The 16,044-nt window shown below is 48.9% G+C and overlaps 1 protein-coding gene across 2 annotated transcripts in view; it reads left to right on the top strand.

The window, feature by feature from the left end:
- The first annotated feature begins 1,706 nt into the window (after positions 1-1,706).
- ARHGAP44 (Rho GTPase activating protein 44) overlaps positions 1,707-16,044 on the top strand; it is a 176,960-nt gene continuing 162,622 nt past the window's right edge. For both annotated transcript variants that reach the window (XM_067547769.1, XM_067547770.1), the window contains exon 1: positions 1,707-1,904. In XM_067547769.1, the coding sequence (XP_067403870.1) occupies positions 1,852-1,904 (53 nt within the window). In that variant the 5' untranslated portion in view covers positions 1,707-1,851. The remainder of the gene's footprint in view (positions 1,905-16,044) is intronic.

Here is a 16,044-nt window from a genome sequence, read left to right as displayed (position 1 = left end):
GGGAAATACAACTTGGAGCTACTATAAGGTGAGTGCGTAACTGGTTGGAAAACCGTTCCCAGAAAGTAGTTATCAGTGGTTCACAGTCAAGCAAGATGGGCATATCGAGTGGGGTCCTGAAAGGATTGGTCCTGGTTCTGTTCAATATCTTCATCAATGATTTACATGATGGCATAGAGAGTACACTTATAAAGCTTGTGGACGATACCAAGCTGGAAGGGGTTGAAGTACCTTGTAAGATAGGATTAAAATTCAAAATGATCTGGACAAACTGGAGATATGGTCTGAAGTAAACAGGATGCAATTCAATAAGGACAAATGCAAAGTACTGCACTTACGAAGGAAGGATCAGTTGTACATGTACAAAATGGGCAATGGCTGCCTAGGAAGGAAAACTGAAGAAAGGGATTTGGGGGTCATAGCAGATCACAAGCTAAATGTGAGTCAACAGCATAACACTTGCAAAAAAAGCAAACACCATTCTGGGATGTATTAGCAGGAATGTTGTAAGCAAGACCTGAGAAGTAATTCTTCTGCTCTGCTCTGCACTGATTAGGCCTTAACTGGAGTGTTGTGTGCAGTTCTGGGCACCACATTTTAGGGAACATGTGGACAAACTGGAGAAAGTCCAGAGAAAAGCAACAAAATGATCTATGAGGGAAGATTGACAAGACTGTATTTGTGTAGGCTGGAGAAGAGAAGACTGAGGGGGGACATGATAACAGTTTTTAAGTACATTAAAGGTTGTTACAAGGAGGAGGGAGAAAAACCATTCTCATTAACCTCTGAGGATCTGAGAAGCAATGGCCTTAAATTGCAGTAAGAGAGGTTTAGGTTGGACAAAAGGAAAAACTTTTTGTCAGAGTAGTTAAACACTGGAATAAATTGTCTAGGGAGGTCATGGAATCTCTGTCATTGGAGGTTTTAAAGAGCAGGTTTGACAAACAGCTGTCAGGGATGGTAGATAATATTTAGTCCTCCTGGGAGTGCAAGGGACTGGACTAGAAGACCTCGCTACATCTCTTCCAGTCCTGCATTTCTATGATTCTATGAGATAGATTGGTGTGTCTGGGGGTGGACAGCTAAGGTATGATAAAGCTAATTCTGCAACTTGTAACATATTAAAGGCTTGCCTTTGAATTGAATGCACACAACCTCACTCCGCCAAATAGTGAAAGTGAAGACCTATGTGTCGCTGTCCCGAGGGCAGGTCATTCCCCAGGCCCAGCCTGCTGCCCTTTGGGTGTTGTGTCCCTGGTCCCATGCGGGGCTGGAGGGGTGCTGAAGGCTGTGGGGATGTAGCGTGAGAGCGGCTTGCTGGGCAGGGATCCCAACCCCGTCTGCGGGGCGCTTACCCCGAGATGGGCTGGGAACTGCCCCGCCCGCACACTACAGCCGAGCTGCAGGACACACACCCCGCTGTAGTCCGCAGTGGGCCCCTTCGCCGGCGGGGAGGGGAGATCCGCAGGAACCTGACGGAGGGTGGGTGGGAAGAACTACATCTCCCAGAGCCGCCGAGCCGGGCCGGGCCGGGCGAGGCGAGCAGCCGCAGTAGGGGCCGCCATCCATGCATCGAGCCCCCCGCCCGCAGAGGCGCTGGGGAAGCGGCCGGCGCCGCGGCGCTGCGAAGGGACCGTCCGTGGGAGGAGGAGCGAGCGGAGCCGCGCCAGCTCCGTGCCGCAGGATGCGCTGAGCGGGGCGTGGGAGCTTCGCAGCGCGGCTGCCCGCGGGGCGGGGATGGAGGCGGTGAAATGCTGCCGGCCCCCGGCTGCCCGCCGCGCTAGCGCCGCCGCTGTCCCGTGGGGACCGGGAGCCATGTAACCGCCCGGCCCGGCCCGGCTCGCTGCGGAGATGAAGAAGCAATTCAACCGCATGCGGCAGCTCGCCAACCAGACCGTGGGCAGGTAAGGCCCGGCCCGGCCCGGCTCGGCCCGGCTCCTGCCTCGGGATCAGCCCCGTCGGGTGTCCAGTCACTTCCCAGTTCCGCCCCGCACCGTGGGGTCAGGGCGCCCTGCTCGCTGCGTGCCTCGGCTTTGCTCATTCGGGGTCGCGGTGCTAGTGAGCTCGGGGTGCAGCTCCCAGGCCTGTGTGCAGCTTTTCTCCCCCTGGGGAATTCGCCAGTAAATCGCCTGGTTCCTCTCTGGGGTCTCCTCGCATTCAGCCTGCATCCCTCCGGCAAGGGGAGCCGCTGCCCGGGCTGGGCCGTGCAATGCCCATTGTCGCCCTGCACCAGGGGGTGAGCAGGTGTCCCGATGTTATAGGGACAGTCCCGATATTCAGGCTTTATTTCTGCTATAGGTGCCTCTTCCCCTCCACCCAGTCCTGCTTTTTCACACCCTGTCTGGTCAGCCCGCTGCAGTGGGTGCGTTGTACGTTGTCATCCCACGGCTCGGCCTGACTGATTGTGTTAGGATCCTGGTGGCTTGGAGGATGGAATTGGTGCGGTAGATTTTTCCAGATGCACCTTACCTGGATGTCTGTCAGTGCTTAATAACTGGCATGCCCCATCCTTTATTGCTCTGCTGTGTTTCCTGGAGGGTGAGATCTGCTGCTGCCAGCCTCTCACTGGACTTCCTGAGGGGCAGCGGCAGGAATTTGCAGGGACTAGAGAGGAGGAGTGGAAAGCGGAGGCGGGAGCAGGTTTGGACAGTCTGGGAAGGAAGGGATAGGCTGGCAATGGGCGGGAGTAAATAGTGCACCACACGTCCAGCCAATGAAACTGGCTAGGACGCGGGCCCCAATCCTCCAGTGAAATGGGGCTCTGCAGGAGCATGTGTCTGCACATGGTGGCTGGATCGGGGCCTTGGTAATCGTCCCACTGAGGCCCCCTGGGGACGATGCCATCGATAAAAGGCACGAACAAGCCACATGCTTGTTGTGTTTACAACTCTATTTCGGTTTGCTCTCAGATATTGGGCAGGTGGAAGGTCTGGAGAGCCGCTGTGCTGTGCTGAGGTCAGGCAGGTCCGTCCTGTACACCCAGATGACTGATTAGTGAGGCTCTTTCTGGCACCAGTTAAACTCCACTGTGAACATTGTTCTCTTTCTCTGATGACTGAATGGCGTTGCTGGACTGTTGCTGCTGACCCTGTATCAGTTTCTCAATGTTTTGGCTTTGACGCTCAACTCATCTCTGGCTGTTCCACATTGGCTGGTGCTGGATGGAGCTGGCAGGGTTGCTCTTGATTCTGCCATGAGCTCTGTGCAGATGGAGCCCATCAAAGTCATTTGGGTTCTGTGGGAGCATGATGGTTGCCTGTGGGATAAGATCTCAGTTGGTTGGTCTTCCATCCATCCCTAGGGTTATGATTGTTAGGATCGGGTGGAGCTTGGGAACATGGGGAATACTCTGCGTGATCTGATATGCTGTCTGGGACTGTGTCCAAAAACGTGGTTTTGTTTATGGTTGTATAATTCTCCAGGATTTTGCAATGGCTTTCTATAGAGAGAGAAAGGGGGAGAGGGTTTTTATTGCTTTTCCTAATTAAACAAGTTCTTTGAACTGGAAGAGCGGCACAGAGGGAATGGAAGGAGGGGTGGCAGAATGGATTTCATGGAATGTTATAACCCCAGAAAATGCCAAGGCGACATATTTTGGCTTCTAACCTATTTGTTGTTGGAATCACATTCTCCTTCTAACCTTCTGAGTGATGGTCTTGAAAACAACAAACTCATTAATCGGCTCGATTCATGTCACACATGTAAGCTGCCCAAAACGGAGTTACCATTCCCAGAGATCTGTCAGGGTGTCATGTCTCTGCCTTTGCTTCTGGGCAATTCACAACCACAAACAGAACAATCCTGGCCCTGGTGGCCTCTGGTACCCCAGCCATCTGTGACAGCTCTGTTTTGCATTAGCTGGTGGAGGTGTGTTGTCTTTTGCTATGAAGCTCTGAGATGTGATGCTCTGTTGTCATGCCTCAGATCCTGATTCAGGATGGAACTTGCTTTTTGAAATCAGGGCCTCACTTTCTGAGATACCAGATCACATCAAGCAGTGACACCTAGTGGCCCCAGTCAGTGCTTGATGCTGTGCACACAGTTAAGAAAACATGGTCTCTGCCCCAAGGAGCTTACTCAAAAGCTGTTTGATGCAAGGTTTGAAATCACAAGAAAAATCCATGATCTCAGAGCAATAATGCTGTTATTATTTCTTTATGATTTTGGAGGGGGGACTGAATGGCTTGTCTGTTAGATGTTTGCTGTGCACAGCTCTGGTTTGGATCTGCCTGGGTTTGAGTTGCTGTTGCACTGTAAAACTGCATTGTACTTTACAGAGAAAAAACGATCGATCCCTGACCCAAGACACTTATGATCTCAAGTCTGGCTCCTGTAGTGAATGGGCCCCTGAAATGGATGAGTTTCTGCAGGGGCATCAGGATCCACCGCTAGAGATGTCACTGAAGGAATTGGGTCCTAAATTAGACATTGCACAAGAAGGGTCTGGGGAGCATGGCGGAGAACAATGCACTTGTAACATCTGCATCTTGCTTGGTGTAGTTCTCAAGTGAGCAGATGACAACTGGGGGACACTGTGCCGAGTGAAGGCTGGGGTGAAGCCGGGCTAGAGGGGAGAAGTGAATTTTGAGGAGTGCTGTCAAGGAGAGTGAGTGAGGTAGCATTGCAAGCAGTGTCAGATGCTCACTAGGGTAAAGGTGCGTGTGTGGGGAGACGTTTCCATCACTGCCAGCCCCAGGCATTTCAGAATCATGAGTCAGCCCCCAAAATCATAAGAGTGCCTGAAAAGTCATGAGACTTCTAAATGTTTCTCACTTTGTGGATATTTCCCTTCTGGTTTCAGAGCCTTTGGGGGGGTCACGTTTCCAGCTTTTCTCCACAGCCATCAGGGCTAGAAACGTACTTCTTTGTTTAAATGAAAGTTGAGGTTTTCACATCATCACCTGGCTCCCAGAAGTTGGGACTTTGAGAAAAGCATCAGCTGTCACGAGACTGGTGATAAAATCACATGAGTTGGCGAGACTGGATTTACCATGGTAACTTCACTCGCCTCCGGATTTGAACTGTGAGCAGAGCAGTTCCCCTGAGACACTTTCTGTGTAGAATCTGGAGTATGCACTTATGGAGCCAGCTTTTGGAAGCCAGGCCGCTTGCTGAGATAGCAGCAAACAAAGTGTGTGCATGTATTTCTGTGACCTCAGCTGCAGACTCTTTTGCAGTGTGAGTCTGTGGGGTTCCAGCTGTCCCTAACCAGGTGGCTTGGTCTTAGCCTCACTCGGCAGGATGCTTGCTTTACTCATTGACTGAGAGCGTTCTGTCCTAGGAATGTGTGAATTGTACCCACATTACACCTGACAGTGACCAGTACATGATTTTTCAGAGGAAATTTCTTCCCTCCCCTGGTCAGTTAATGGTTGGCTTATGCTCCAAGCCAATGAGGGTTTGTATCGCTCAGCCGGAGTCTTTGGTATCTTGTGTAACGTAAACAGGGACATTCTCAGCGTTCACACAGGTATCTGATTCTCTATTGAATCTTGCTGTGTTCTTGGCCAAAATACTGTGGCATGGCCATGAGTGCAAATGCCAATAAAACAGAGGTTATTTAGTCATGTGCATTCATTTTGGAGCTGTCAAATTTTAAAAATAAATAGGCAGCTATTCTGGCAGGAATTCAGATTGTCAGTGTTTTTAATGCCATTACATGTAACAGATGGGGCAGCGAGAAAAATGCTTGCTGTAGGCGTGGTACTGTGACATGCCAGAGGTGTGCACGGGACTTGATTCTGCTCCCTTTGAAGTCCCCAAGTCCTGCCATGGATTTCCATGGGAGTGGGATGGGTGGGACATGAAGTAGCAGACCGAGGTGTGGATGCGAGGAGGTGGCTGGAGGCACAGACCTGGCAAGCAGTCCACTCAGAAGTAGTCCCATGAGGAGTGTCATCAGAGCAAGCAGGGCTGGCGTGGCCCCGTGGAGAGTGTTGCTGGAGAGGGGCTAGAGGTGGAAGGGACTTGGCAGTGGTCAGAAAGGGGCTGACTAGGGAGGCCGAGGAATGAATAGAGATTGGAACTTTTTTCATGCTCACTAAAGGTGGTGCTGGGTAAAGGTACCCTCTGGATTGTCCTGAAGAGGTGAAGTCCTCAAACAGGTCCAGCATAGGTTGCAACAGGGTGAGTTTCTGCAACACACCTGAGCTGGAGGGACCGCTTCTAGTTCTGAAAACTGTTCATCCATCCATCCAACTCTGAGTCTCCATTCTGAGGTTACCAGTTCGTGTCCATTGTCGGGGGACTGAAACTCACCCGCTCGTCCCACAGCACAGAGCTGGCGCCAGTTAACACCGTTCCTTCCCTGTGGATTGTGGGCTCTAAGCACTGTCTCCATAAGAAGTCAGGTTCTTTCAATTGTCTGTGAAGATCCCATGATGTGTTTTGTAATAGCCAGGTTCTTCCCCTTTCCCTTTGTTGTTGCTCTGCTTCAGCCCAGAGGCGCTGCATCTTAGTAGCAAATGCATAATTTGTGATCTGCCCTGGGATCTTTTCAGACCAAAGATGGTCTGGATGTAGTGGGCCAGAAATCGGCTTAGCTCCATTGGCTTCAGCAGAGCTGATCTACATCAGCTGGGACTCTACCTCATAGGTGATTATTAAGGAGGCTCTTTATAGAGCGTTGCCAATGAGTTACACAGCTATCTGCTAGCCTGCAGGAGAATGGCAGAGTCAGAACTCTTGGGCTCTATTCCCAGCTCTGAAGGGGGAGTGCACTCTAGTGGTTAGAGCAGGGAGAATCAGGAATGCCGGGTTCTGTTCCTGGCTTTGGGAAGGTAGTGTGGTCCTGTGGCTAGGGCAGTGGTTACAGGTGGCACAGCCAAGCACATGTATTTAGCCGCTCGCAGCTTGTTTCTGGGGGCGGGGAGAGAATGAGAGCAGGGGCTGCCATTCTCAGGGGCCTGGTCATTGCAATGAACTCGTGTAACATTTCAGTCCTGTTGTTTTTAAAATGGCTGATACTCGACTGCTCTTAGGGTAGAGGTATAAAGTGCTAAGGCATGTGACGTGCAGGCAGATATGAACAGTAATGAGCAGAGCTGGTGAGATCTGAATTCTTGGTACCCTCAGCGCACCCTCCACTAGGCTAAAGGATATTTTGATGGCAGGGGGTCTCTCCCTCTCCCCCCAGACCATAGATCATAGGGGTGGCCTAGGGAAACAAATATGGCATGCATGAGCTCTACTTGCCATGTCAAAATGAGCCTGTCCCTAGTCAATATGGCTGACATCTTGGCTCTTTTCCATTGGGAATGAAGCCAGACCTGCCCTCAGGGAAGAGGGCCAGTCCCCGCTGTGCTCCGGGCTTAGGGAATGCCGATGAGCTAGCTATGCCATGAAGTCCAGCTCAGGCAGAGAGCAGCATCCAGGATTCTGGAGGCAAAGAAGCTGCATGTTTGGTGCCAGGGTGTCCTGGCCTTTGATGCCCTGGCGTCTGGATGTGTGTGTCGTGTAGACTTGGCCTGAGAGGTGTCCTATATCATGGCATTGCCTTGCTCTGGGTGGGGGGTCACGCTTGCCTAACCCTAATCCCTTTAAAGGGGCTTTCTCTCTGCCCTCGCTGAGATGAGTGGGGCCCACACAGGCCATGGTATTCAAGTTGTGGGTGGGCCCTGCAGTGACATTCATTTCCATGTTGTTCTTTTTCTTTCCTCTTTTCCAAATGCAGCCTAGCATTTTATGTGGCTTCCCCACTGGTGCTATATATTGAGCAGACATCTTCACCCAGCTGTAAATACAGCATCATAAATAGAAAGGTCACGGTTTGTTTGTATGGTTCTCTGGGGCAGTTAACTCACAAGGAACAAATGATTTGCATTTAACTCACCTGTTGCTTATGTCTTTGGATCCCAGATGTCTGACTACCTCACCCACTGCGAAATCTCATTTCACATAGTACCCTGAGGTGTTCTTCCCCCTCTTCCATCGTCAGCGGTGGGAGTCATGCTCGCAGATAAGAGCAACCTCTTGGCCATATTTAGAAACAGATGCAGACATCTGTATGGCCACTTCCGGCTACTCCTTTAAATATATATATTAAAGTTATCACTTTTCTGCTTTAAGGGGGAAGGATAATAGCCTAGCAAAGAAAGATGAAGTCAGAAGAGGTTGGTTTAATTTGTTTCAGGTCTTTTGAGGAACGTTTGTCCCAGAAAACAATTTAATCTCTCCAGAAGACTGGCAATTCCTTCTCCCCTCCCACCACATAGGGTTTAAGGGGAATAAAGGCAATAAAGGATCATCTGTATTATGAGCTTAGCTCCAGTCAATTTGCATCAAAATGTGCACTGCAATTCATGCGAGTGGCATAGACGTTAGAGACGGAAACAGTAATAGAGGTGTGAAACAGAACCACTCCATCTTCTGCTGCTACACAGACCTTTCCCTAGTAGCTGCAGTGTGAAACTGCCATCATTTGTCACCATTTCGCTGCGCCCTCAGGGTTCTGAATAGTGCTGTCATGAAACTGACCTGAGTTTTGTCAGTTTCACTCTACTGCAACTTGGGAAAGATGGTAGTAGAGCCAGGGAGGCTGCCTGCAGACTCAGGCAGACAGCACTGCATTGAGTTATGTTTGGAAGATCAGCTTCATAATCATGAGTTCTGGAGACATCATTCATTTTGTTAAATGGCAGTTCATATTCTGCAGAGGCTGGTGGTTTGGGCTTCCATTCTTGCTAGGGACAGCTAATGAAATTTTCCAGTTCAGCTCATTCAATGGAAAATAAATGAAATTAAATGCACTCTGGACATTTGTGCTTTTGGCTCTGATATGCAAGTCTTTTATCTGAGGCCTTTCTAAATAATAATGTTGTACTGGAAGGTGTTGTTGGCTGCAATCAAGTGGGTCTTTGGTCATTAGACAATCACAGACCTGGTGGTGGGTGTGCTAAGTGCCCTTCTTTCAGGTTAAATGGAAAGGAGCAATTAAGCCATTTTACATAGTGATGTTTGGAAACAATAGGAGGCTACCACCCAAGGCAATGGGTCACATGGCAAAGCCTGAGCAGGGCTAAGCTGTGTGGTCGAAGCGGTTTCTGATTCCAAATGAATGGGCTGCGGGATTTTTTTGGCAAGCTCTTTATGTTGGAGTTGAGGGAGAGCTGAGATGCAGAAAGTCAAGAAGAAGCCAGCCAAAGGCCAGAGAAGCAGCCATGAGAGGAAGAGCTCCTAGAGGCACAGGACTCACTGGAAAGGTAGGCTTGGACATTGTAAGCAAGGGAGCTGCCTGCTTCTCTGTTTCTACGGTGTTCCGGGAAACAGGACTTTGTGTACATTCTTTATAAATAGGACTGCACCAAAGAAATACATGACTCGATTTATCAATTTCTCCTCCTAACAGAATCAGTGTGGCAAGGCCCTGAATGTCGGGTAACCATTCTGACCAAAGAGCCAATAATAAACGATAACCCTTTCCATTTGAGGCTCTCAAAGCACTTCACAAGTATGAACTGAAATCTTCACTGAGTGTTCTATGCACAACTGAAGGAATATATTGTCGCACAATGCAGTTCCTTCATGCTGTCCAGTAGCTGTGTTGATCAGTGATCATGGTTTCTGTTTGGTATATGTTGCGAGTTTAAAATAAACAAGAAACCTTACTTGTGTTACTGTTACCCCAGTGGATATGACAATGGATCCTACTTCTAGTGAAAGTAAATTAAAAGAGAACTCTGAACCTCAACATCCCTGGATTTCAGGGAAATTTTAAGCTGAGTCCAGGCTTTGTGGATCATTCCTATCTCTACTTTTTGGTGTTTGCGCTGTTCAAAGGGATGCTTGTCAGCTTGAGATGTAGTTACTTAAAAAAATGTTTCCAAGTAGTTTCAGATTTCACACCTGTCTCCGAATACCCCCGCCAATTCTTGTGCTATCCCAGACCCCTTTTCCTCAAAATTGTCTTCCTCTCCTTGGTTGCTGCATGAAAGACCCACATAAATAACAGGGGAAACTGACTTGCCATATAAGACAGCCACTTAAGATGGAAGAATCCCATGCACTGCTACAGACTGGGGACCGATGAGCTAGGCAGCAGTTCTGCAGAAAAGGACCTGGGAGTTACAGTAGATAAGAAGCTGGATATGAGTCAGCAGTGTGCCCTGGTTGCCAAGAAAGCTAATAGTATATTGGGCTGAATTAGTAGGAGCATTGCCAGCAGATCGCGGGAAGTGATTATTCCCCTCTATTCGGCATTGGTGAGGCCACATTTGGAGTATTGTGTCCAGTTTTGGGACCCCCACTACAAAAAGAATGTGAACAAGTTGGAGAGAGTCCAGCTGAGGGCAATGAAAATGATGAGGGGGCTGGAATACAAGACTTATGAGGAGAGGCTGAGGGAACTAGGTTTGTTTAGTCTGCAGAAGAGAAGAATGAGGGAGGATTTGATAGCGGCCTTTAACTACCTGAAAGGAGGTTCCAGGGAGGATGGAGCTAGGCTGTTCTCAGTGGTGGCAGATGACAAAACTAGGAGCAATGGTCTCAAGTTGCAGTTGGGGAGGTCTAGATTGGACATTAGGAAAAAGTTTTTCACCAGGAGGGTGGTGAAGCACTGGAATGGGTTACCTAGGGAGGTGGTGGAATCTCTATCTTTAGAGGTTTTTAAGCTGCGGCTTGACAAAGGCCTGGCTGGGATGATTTAGCTGAGGTTAGTCCTGCTTTGAGCAGTGGTTGGACTAGATGACCTCCTGAGGTCCCTTCCAACTCTAATCTTCTATGATTCTATGATTTTAAAATGGTGAAACTGACGATACAGTAGTACTGCCAAATGTACAAAGGAAACAAACTGAAAATGGAGAGGGGAAAATTGTTTATTTCTCTACTCTCTCTTGGTTACAGTGAGCTGAGCTTTACCTGTACCATTAGTTAGTGAAATGTATTCAGACAGGTGACAGTTAATTTTATTATTTATTACAATAGCACCTGCAGGCCCCAACTGAGATTGGGGCCCTATTGTGCTAGGCGCTGGACAAACACATAGTGAGAGGCAGCAGTTTTAGCTTTTTTTTGCACTTCATCCAGGCAGGCCAATGAAGCATTTAGTGCTCATTCTCTAGCACAGGGTTGTTGTTGTGTTTTGGATTTGCAACGTTCCAAGAGAAATGCGTTACATTCCAACGCTGAGGCCATGATCCTATGGGTGCTTACATAGGAGCTAAAGCAACTGAGTGATCCGATTGAAGTGGATGGGACTGCTCGGATGCTGAGAGTTAGAGTGCGGACATGTTGATGTGAAGCTTGTGAGTTCTTTACGTAGGCCCAGGTCAAGACATAACTGAAGCAGAAACCTAAATTTGAGCATACACTAAAGTGCTGTCCTGAAGTGAGGGTCTTAGATGGTAAATTCTTTGGTTTTGAGGTCTCTAGGCTTTACTGCAGTATAATAATAATAGTCATTTTCAATCAATTTCTTAAAACAGAATCCCGAGAGCATCCCCTGTTGGGTGGGGCCTCTTCTATGCGCCTCTAAATAGCCTCCATTTCCCAGTTAGTGACTGTGCCCTTTGTGATCCCCTTTGAAGTCATGTGTGGCAGATGCAATGGCTTCTCTCCCCCTCGCTGTCTGTCTTCCCAGGTGACTCAGGCAGGAATCGTCTTTCTTAGTTCCTGTGGGGTCCATCCCACTAGTTACAAGCGGCATCACCAGGAGCTGATATTGGATTGGCACAAGGGGTAATTTTTTGTGTGTGGTGGCCCCATCCAAAAGTGACATGCCTGAGAGTAGTGGATGCTTCTCATGGACTGCACTGGGAACCAAGCCCAGCTGCTGTGCTGACTGCTTGGCCCCCAAAGCTACAGGGACAATTTGCAAACACAGTGGAGATTCCTGTTAAGATCAAGGGCTAGATTTGCCCTCTGAGAGCAGCTGTGATGGGGGCAGAATCCAGCCCCAGGGGAGGGCAGGAGCAATACGGATCCCTCCCCAGGGGGATTCTGCCAGCTTTTAAATCAAGGCGGAGCGCTAGAGGCACACTATCCAGGAGAGGTACTGAATCCACATACCTCCCCACCAGCCTGGCCCAGCCCTTCTTTGGCCAGCCTTACCTAGTGGTCTGGACCCTTGGCAGAGCAGAGGTGGTATGGGCTGCTTGCATAGCTCTCTTCTGGCAGATTTACCTCCCTGAAACCCGGGGAGTGACCCTAGCCCTAAATGTTTGCTGAAGTCCTTGGAGAGACCTGAATCCAAACTTTCAATCTGGACCCCCTGGAATATGGGGCAGGTCATTTTGGGCTCTTTCTCCTAGTTCCTTTGGTTAGCAGGAATCGGGAACACTGTTGACTTCGGTTTTTGTTGGTATCTCTGGCCAGCATGTATCATTTTCTTTTCTTTTATTTTCCCTAGTAAATTTGGGCCTGAACAAATAGGGAAAGTGGCCTCTGCCATGAGAATTGGCTCATTTTGCGGTTGATCCAGGAACAGCTCCCCCTGCACGATTTGTTTCTGTGAAATGTTGGCAGCTGCATTAGCAAAAACCCAGAGCATTCTTGATGGTGATTAACATGCCACAATGAAGATGCTTGTAACTTGGGCCCACCTAAACTCAACCCAGAGCCCAGCTGAAATGGTACCAAGGGCCTTGGATGGGCTCGTGAGGCACAGCAGGGTTTATCGTGCTGGAGGTTTATCATCCATCAGGGGAAGGAGGAAACAGGGCATTATAAACTCCAGATCAGACATTCATCTGTTTCCTGTGGACCCTTTGGCCATGAAATGAGCTGATTTTGGAGAGGGAGAGTTGGATTCAAACTCCATTTCTTCCTTTTCCTGCAGCTTTCAAATATATTTGTTAATCCTCTAGTAGAGATAATATAATAAGTGAGAGAACCTAATTCACATGCTGAGGGGAATCCAAGTCAAATCCACTGCGGAAAGGAAATAAAGAGAATGGATCAAACAATGACAGCTCAGATAGCCTCGAAGGTCCTGACACTGCACAGATGCAGTGATACCCGCTGCGCAGCCAGCATGAAGACAGGTGCTCCCAATCAAAGAACTCGATCCGATAGGCTCCTGTGCACATAAGTAACTCTACTCATGTGAGTAGGTCCCTTGCACTTGAATGGCAATATGCTGGGGAGGGCGTGAGCCTAGGTAGCAGGATTAAACGGTGACGCGACTGCATCTCGAAACTCCTGCAGATCTGGTCTAGATTGTTTTACATGCCGCTGTTTCCTATTTCCTTCCTTGGGGACTCCAGCATGTTATGATGGGAAAGCATGTGTGCTCCAGTGATCCTGAGAGCCAGGCCAGTGGCAGTTCTAAGAGCTGGTAGGGCCAGCCATCACAGACAGGTCAATGGGCAGGAACCAGCTGCAAAGCAGTCTGCTAGCCTCCAGACTGGGGATTGAGCGATTCACCAGAGCAGCCATTCTGGCAAAGAGCTGGCCAGACAGCCTTCCTCAGATCCCACAGGGTGTCTGATGGCCCGGGAGGCTTCAGATTGTTTTCCATTCTTTTGTGTTAATGGTGCTGGAGGGTGGGGAGGCTGGAATTTGTTGCATGGGTATGTTCTGAGCAGATCTAGCAAAGTCAGGAATGGCCTCTCAGCTTGAAGGGGGAACGAATGGAAGAGGCAGAGCAACGGTGAGTTTTGGTGGTGGGTCGTGCTTAGTGAGTTGAATGAATGTGGCGAGCCTCGTCGTGCTGTTACAGCCAGCCGTGGTGCAAGGGCATTTCCTAGTCAGCAGTACCTGTCGTGCTGCGGCTCTAGGCCTGGGTGCACATACCTCTGCCAATGTGCGGAAGGCACTGAACAGGCATCAGATCTCCCGTTGTGTTTGATCCACTGACCTCCAGGTGAAAGGCCTTTACCGGCTCCCCAACCATCCATCTTGGCCATGACTTGATTATACCCAGCTGTCGTTTTTGCCAGTGTTTCTGATTTCAAGGTGCTGTATTTCATCTGGCTGGTGAATGTATGCTCCCATTCCTGTTCCTTCCCTGCCCTAGGGGGACCTGTTTCCTTTGTCTTCTTTAAACCCAGGGTGAATGGAGCCTAAGAAACGTGAAACCTGCCCCTGGTGATCTGTTGCTCATCTGGCTACCAGCAGCTGCTGGCTACCAGTTCTCTGCTAAAATCACAAGAGCCCGATTATTGGCCTCGTTTCCAGCAGCCGTTAGTCACTATCCACGGCAGCTCATTCCCCCTGTGCAGTGCTGAGAGTTCCCCTCCTGAACATGTTATTGGATTCATTTGTGTTTCTGGTCTTCAGATTTCACTAGCCCACCCTCCTTTTCTGTTAAACCTCCCTTGTGTCAGGAGCACTGCGCTCAGAGACACTTAGTAGCTTTGATTATTGTAGCATGACATTCTTATTAACTGCTGAGGATTACTGGGACTGAGCTGGTCTTTAAACAATAACAGAAGTCTACTCTCCGCTGATTAGTGCTGATGCGTCTTGGTGGACTAGTGCACTAAATCCTATTGCAGCTGTGTGCCTAACAACACCTTTTTAAAACAAACAAACAAAAAGGTTGGTGATGATAAGCCACAGGGAGAATTGGTTTGATGGCTAAATCATATAACCGGGGGTCAGAAAATCTGGGTTCAAATCCTGTCTCAGACCCTTGCTTGCTGTGTGCCCTTTTGGCAGTCACTTAACCTCTCTGATCTGTAAAATGGGGCTAATATTTACTGACTGCATGCTGGGGGAGGAAGGGTTGGTGAGGCTCAGTGGCTATAAAGTGCTTTGAAGATGCTCTGTGTAAAATGTGTAAAAATGTGTAATGTGTAAAAATTCTCATTGCTCTATTTACCTCTGCCTTGATGACTTTATTGGCCTTTCTGGCAACTATACTTCTGTTTGTTCTTGGTTTTCCTTAGGATCACAATGATATTGAGTAAGAAGCAGATACTAGGAAAACCTGCACAAGTCCATGGTGGGTCTCACTCAGATTGTCCTATCTTTAAGCAAAAGTAACCCCTTAGAAACTTCCAAAAAATTTCTGAACGTGAATTAGTTTTTTTCAACCAATCAGAAAATGGACACTTCACAACTTTATGAAAATGAGCATTTCTAGTTTTCCAAATGTCCCAGCAGGCAGTTGTGAATGTATATCTTAAGATTCGCAGATTCCAAGGCCAGAAAGGACCATTGTGATCATCTAGTCAGACCTGTATAACACAGGCCAGAGACCTGCCCCAAAATAATTCCTACAGCAGATTTGTTAGGAAAACATCCCATCTTGATTTAAAAATTGCCAGTGAGGGAGAATCCACCATGACCCTTGATAAATTGTTCCAATGGTTAATTACTTTTTTAATTTTAGGGGTGAGGATCTTGGGAAAGGCGGGAATTTTTCCAACCATTTTTTCCATCTTTCTTGACCAGTGCTCTTGGATCCCTGTCCTGCCTCTAAACATCCCAAAGAATGGAAAGGGAACCTGATGTTACAGTGGGAATCATTGTGAGGATTGTTTCTGGAGAGTACAAGCGCATCTGTGGTCCTAGATGCGGGCTCTCTCATGTAAGCAATAGGTTACTAGTCGTGCTGCTCAAAGCAGGACCAACCCCAACCAAATCATCCCAGCCAGGGCTTTGTCTCGCCAGGCCTTAAAAACCTCTAAGGATAGAGATTCCACCACTTCCCTAGGTGACCCATTCCAGGGCTTCACCACCTTCCTAGTGAAAAAGTTTTTCCTAATATCCAACCTAGACCTCCCCCACTGCAACTGCTCCCCTCCCCCTGGCTGTAGCAAGGAGCCTGGGAAAGTGCTCCGCCTGGGTCCATAAGCTCTGGGGTCCCTATTGGAGCCAGAGGGAGGGGAGCACCGATCTCCCACCCCTGGCTGCAGAATGACTCAGGCAGAGCACATGGGGGCATGTGATTTCTCTGCTGCAACCAGAGGGATGGGGGATCCACACAGAGGCAGCCTCCTGGCTGAACTCCTTCTGTTTGGCTGTGGGAGGGGAGGGGGGAGAACAGGCTGCTGGCAGAGCAGCCAGGACCCATGCTTATGGAGGGGCAGTACTCTAAAAATCAGTGCCTTCTGGTTTGACCTCCACTTAGCAGGCTGCCCACTGTGACTTAGCTGCCAGGCC

The sequence above is a fragment of the Emydura macquarii genome, unplaced genomic scaffold, assembly GCF_026122565.2.
Source record: "Emydura macquarii macquarii isolate MOO-44397 ecotype Brisbane River unplaced genomic scaffold, CSIRO-AGI_Emac_v2 contig_1230, whole genome shotgun sequence".
In the NCBI taxonomy this organism is placed as follows: Eukaryota; Metazoa; Chordata; order Testudines; family Chelidae; genus Emydura; species Emydura macquarii.
This window is presented reverse-complemented; position numbering and strand designations above follow the sequence as displayed.